Raw genomic sequence first — 5,662 nt, 5'->3', positions numbered from 1 at the left:
ATGTATCTTTAAAATAATATATATGATATTTCTTAAAATATATCACTCTAAAATATTTAATTTTCATATAATATAATAAGACAGATTTTTTTTTTTTTTTTTTAAATAAGTAATGAAAAGCATAACATGGTGGTACGTGAATCATAAGGAGGAAAAATGAATAAACCATTAAAAAAGGTCATAGGTTATTTATTAGTATAGTTCAGGGTGTGCATCGGTCACTCGGACGAGTTCAGGTGGGGACACCAAAAGCTCGATCAGATTTTGGATATGAAAATCAAAACCCGAAGTTTAGGTTTCGGATTTCGGGTTGTTTCATATTTGAGTTGGTCGGGTTTCAGGTTGATGTCGGTCGGGTTCGGGTATTATTTTACATAAATTCAATTGATTTTGAATATGAATTCAGTCGAATGAGAGATTAATGAAATCGATAGTAAGTTTACAAATTATAGAACATTTCAACCGACTAGAATTTAGTGTTTTCAAAAGATAATTAGATAAATAAATATATTTATATAATATTTAATATATGTGTGTATGTATATATATTTCGAATTCTCGGACGTGTCGGGTGTCCAAAAACCAGACCAAGGTGAAACCCAAACATCCCCCAAAAGCGGGTTTCAGATTTTTGAATTTCAACGTATTCGGGTTTTGCACAAGCACCTCATTTTCGGTTCGAGTTCGGATTTCAGATTATTAGGTGTTACACACCCCTAGATATAGTGGATAGATTTTTCAAAATATATATTGCTCTAACAAAAAAATGTTCAGACAAAAAAATAGTTTGAAAGTAAATCGTTATAATAAGAAAAAAAAAAAACTGAAAGTACAATATATTATAATAAATAAAATTTATAAAAATATGGTCTTATTTTATACATTTAACCTTAAAAAAAAGAAATTAACAAATATAATCAATCCATCTAAGTCAATTCACTTTTTAGCCATGTCAGGAACACACTTACCTAAATAGTCATAGTTTATGTAAAAACCTTACGCATAAGGTTTGATATCGAAAAAAAGAGATTCTGAAAAAAACTTATTTGGTTAAAAAAATTAAATATTAAAAAATATATCAAAATTCATATTTTTAAATTGCTTATAAATAAAGTCTAATATCGACATGTTTTCATCGTACTAACTTTCAATTGTATGATAATTATTTTTCAAAATATGTGATAGTCCATCCAATCTATTTTTTATACTTATAATTGAAAAATAATTATTATACATTATAAAAAATTAAATATATATTTTTTATAAAATAATATTTTAGGTTGGATTGAATAACTAATGAAGTATAAAAAAGTGAGATTGGATTGAAATTGAAGATTACATAGATAGATGTTTTTTAATCGAGATTGGATTGGATAACATTACGGTTAAATATAATCTTAGAATTGGTCGGGATATCAATAAACTGACGACGGTTACCAAATAAGTCGTTAAACTGGAATCAAAGAATGAGTAGATTTGTTACGCCCAAATTTAAATTCACATTCACTCGATATAAAAAACCAACATAAAAATGAAATAGAATTGGCCATGAATTCATACAATCAACTAACAAGAAATAGCGATTACAAAACTACCATCTCTAACACCAAAAACCTCATACAAATTTATTCTCATTTCCCTCCAAATTCTTTCAAATCTCAATCCAATTTCACCGAAGAGAACAAGTAGTGCACGAACCAGAAAGAAGAAAGCAACCCAACGGTGCCCGTGGCTAGCATGATGGCTAGGACCATCAGGAGCGAGTAACCTAAGTAAAGGGTAGCCGAAACTGGTCCACTTAGGCTCTTGAGGTCAAAAATCAGATAGTTGATTGAGTACAAGAAAATGTACAATGCAACAGAACCAGAAGCAAAGAAAGATTTCCACCACCACTTCCAATCCTCAACACAAAGATGCATGTAGGTCAAAACTAGCGAAACCTCGGCACAAACGACGACCAAAAGGATCAAAACGACGAATAAAAACCCGAAAACGTAGTAAACCCGACCCATCCAGATGCTAGACATGATGAAAAAGAGCTCAATGAAAAGGGTCCCGAATGGAAGAGTTCCAGCACCAAGAACCAGAAGCCAAGATGGGTACTTTTGAGCGGGGATTTCACGTGGAATTTGATTGGTTCTAACGGGATATTCGATGTGAGGTGCTTTTGCACCAAAGTAACCACCAACAAAAGTTAAAGGAACGGAGATGCAAAACCATAGCAAAATGAGAATGACGAATAAAGAAAATGGGATCGCACCAGTGCTGTTTGAATGCCATAAGAGGAAATTTAAGGTGAAGAGGATCAAGAACGCGATACCAGGGAAAAAGCATGCAACTTTCCAAGAAACGGAGACCCATCCTTTGTGGTCCCCACAGAAGATGGTTCGCCACATACGTACAGCAACGTAACCAGCTAAGATTCCAAGAATCATGTAAAAGAACAGCATGCCTGTGAGCAGAGTGCCACGGGAAGCTGGAGACATGAAACCAAGAGCGGCAAACAAAATTGTGACGACCGCCATCCCAAGAATCTGGACTCCATCGCCCACCATCATGCACAAAAGCGCGGGATAATTGGGAACACGGAAAACATCACTCACAACAAGTTTCCAACCGGATAACTCTTCGTTCATCTGGGCTTGAGCCTCCTTATCTAACTCTTCATAATGAGTCAAATCCCGCCTGACCGTCCTCAAGAAGATCACGAGCACGATTCCAGCCAAGAAAGTGATAACCATAAGGGAATTCAGAATCGAAAACCAGTGAACTTTTGCTCCTTCCATTTTCAAGTAAGCATCCCATCTCGATGGCCATTTGATGTCACTTTCAACGAACGCAACCTCATATGAGAACGCCACTGGCTCGTTTTCCTTTATAGCCATCGTCACAGTGTTGGTTTCACAAACGATCTTAGATGGGTACTTATTGTAGGTTTTCAAGTTCTTTAAAGATTCGGCATTGTGCTGGAAACTACACGGTGTGACCTCAAATCCAACAACGATATAGCCAGGAATATCGGATCCTGGTTTCCCAACCGATGGGATCACTTCGGCTGCATCTCCAGTGCCCATAACACTAGCCACATTCGTTTCTTCGTACTTATGAACAAGAACCGTAAACTTCAAGTGATTGAACACATAATACGAATCTTGAACCTTGATCCCGAGGGGATAACCGGTCCATCTCACCAAGAAATTATCCCTTTTCGTATAGCGAATGGCGGGCAGATTGTCAAGAATCACATTCACCTGATACATCTCATCAATCCTACTTGTTAACAACTTAAATTCATCGGTCGATAAGGGTTTAGTTTGGCAAAGAAATATCTCTGATTCATTGGTATGCATCTTGAACTTATAAGGAGAATTCTCAATCCTGTCTCCCATCAAAAGCTCACCAAGATTCTCAGCACTATCTTTGACACCTTCTGGGGGTTTACAGAAGGGTAAACTGTAGTAACTATAAGGGATTTCAGTATCAATTGAAGTCAAAGAGTTGACTTTCACAGATAATGGATCACCCACAATGTATTTGTGAGGGTAACTACCAGGGAGGTAATATCCATGACCCAATTGAGAGAGCAAGCAGATCAACAAACCCCAGATCTTGAATTTTTCGAAAATTTCCATTTTCGATTGGTTAACGTAGTTCTTGGGTCAGATCTGAAAACCCCAGTTCGCAAAAATTTCAATAATCAGTACAATTTCAAATGTTTGATCAAATTAGACATGAATGACGATAAGAATCAAGAAAAAATGATCACAATTTCTACATGAAACAAGAAATTAAGCGAAAGATTGAAAGAAGATGATGCATGTATGAATGTAAATGGGAATTGGGGGAAGAAATGAGTTCAGATCCAACTGACCTTATGGAAGTGGATTGAGGGAAGAACAGATGAGAGATTTTTGTGTGGAGAAGAGAGTGATAAAGAAGGAGAAGGAGTTATAGACGACGATTTGTCGATCTGAAAATACGTCGGTGATCTTGGAGAAAATATTGGGTAAAGTGGGTCGATCAAATTGTTGAATAATGTGAAGTGGATTGTTTAACACACCATGAAAAGCAAGGGAGTTGAAGTTGAATCGGATCATAAACACCATGCAAATTTAAAACGATAGATCGTTAATTAATGTATCTAGATGTAACGCGGTTTAATATTTTTTATTTAACGGAAGGGTATTCGCGTAATACAGCGAGATATATTTTGATTTTAAAAATTTTATTTTATTTTTTATTTCAATCGATGTTATAATATGGTCTTATGTGATTTTAAAAAAACGATAATGTTTTTATTTTTGAATAAAATATAAATTTGATGATATCATAAAAATTTGACAAAATTATATCGATATTAGTATCAAATTAACTATTTAAAATCCTCAATTTTTGTGTAATTTTTTAACTCAATTTTTTTAATTATAATTTAACTTAAGTTCAATAACGAAGTAATTTATATTTGGTTTAGTAATATAATTTTCTTATAAAGATAATAGTTAATTATTTTGTTAGAACTCGACAATTATCCTAATTATATTTTAGATTTTTTATATATTAAAATAAAATGTTTATGCTCTATTTGATTATGTTTATCCGTAGTTAGTTACACGAATTCAAACATAGAGTTTTAATAAGGTGTACTTATGCATAATTTACTTGTAATCTTGAATTTTAATTAATATGCATCAATATACAATACTTTATGCATAAAAAATGGTTTTTAAGAGTTTTTATCAAATACTTTATAATATAGTATAGATTTTGATTGGTAGTTTAATTTTTATGTGTCAGGTTATATTGTAATTATTGATTGTATAGAAAAATATTAAAAATCAATCGATTTTATGTAGAAGGAGGGGCCTATTAAGCTCTAAATGAGGTCTTGTGTACCAGCTCAACTTATTTTGATAAGTAAACTTTTTTGGGTATGAAAAATGTATCTGCTAAACTTTGAAGAATGTAGGTCCATTGAATGCTAAAAAGACAATTTTCAGCTAGGGTGAGCAATACCCGAGAACCCCGATCCAAATTGACCCGAAAAGCTATAGAAAATCTGACTTTGAAACTTGATTAAACTTGCCAGCCTAAACCCGATATTTTCCTTGGGTAAGTAGGATCGAGTTGGGTATCCTACTTTCCCACCCGACCCGTCCGACGAGCCGATATTTAAATTAATATATTATATTTTTCCTATTAACTCTTAACTAAACCTAACTTAAATCTGATTTCCTAATCGACAAGACGAGTAGACAACAACTCCTCTCCTCAGCCTCACTTCTTAAGTCCACTAGAGACGATACCCGCCACGACCCCTCCGTCCGTCGGCCACTGCACGTATGGAACCAGCGACTAGCCCATCGACCACCACCAGGCACCGTTTGGGCACCGCGATCTCGGTCCATGACTGGCTCTACTTGGTGCTTGATGTTTGGTACAGTATCATTCCTCATTTCTTTGTTTAATTGATTTGGTTCATATTTCATAATTGTACGTAATTAATTGATTTGCTTCTATTCCTTGTTCTGAATTAAAACTTCTAATTATATATTTTAGTATTTTAGAACTATACTTGATTAATTGTTTCGTACTTCATACAACTATAAGTCTATACTTGATTAATTGAGAAGTCATTTAATCACTTTGTTATTCGTTTAGATAC

At 34.1% G+C, this 5,662-nt stretch overlaps 1 protein-coding gene across 1 annotated transcript; it reads right to left on the bottom strand.

Moving 5' to 3' along the window:
• Positions 1 to 1,483: 1,483 nt before the first annotated feature.
• Positions 1,484 to 3,950, bottom strand: LOC112517432 (transmembrane 9 superfamily member 11-like). The gene is made up of 2 exons (XM_025124858.1): positions 3,872 to 3,950; positions 1,484 to 3,665 (listed from the first exon to the last, which is right to left on the bottom strand). The coding sequence occupies exon 2, from the start codon at positions 3,630 to 3,632 to the stop codon at positions 1,659 to 1,661; it is 1,974 nt and encodes a 657-aa protein (XP_024980626.1). The 5' UTR covers positions 3,633 to 3,665; positions 3,872 to 3,950; the 3' UTR covers positions 1,484 to 1,658.
• Positions 3,951 to 5,662: the final 1,712 nt, after the last annotated feature.

Source organism: Cynara cardunculus (assembly GCF_001531365.2).
Source record: "Cynara cardunculus var. scolymus isolate 2C chromosome LG 8, CcrdV1, whole genome shotgun sequence".
Taxonomy (NCBI): Eukaryota; Viridiplantae; Streptophyta; class Magnoliopsida; order Asterales; family Asteraceae; genus Cynara; species Cynara cardunculus.
Note: the sequence above shows the minus strand (reverse complement) of the source record. Positions and strands in the feature narration are given on the sequence as shown.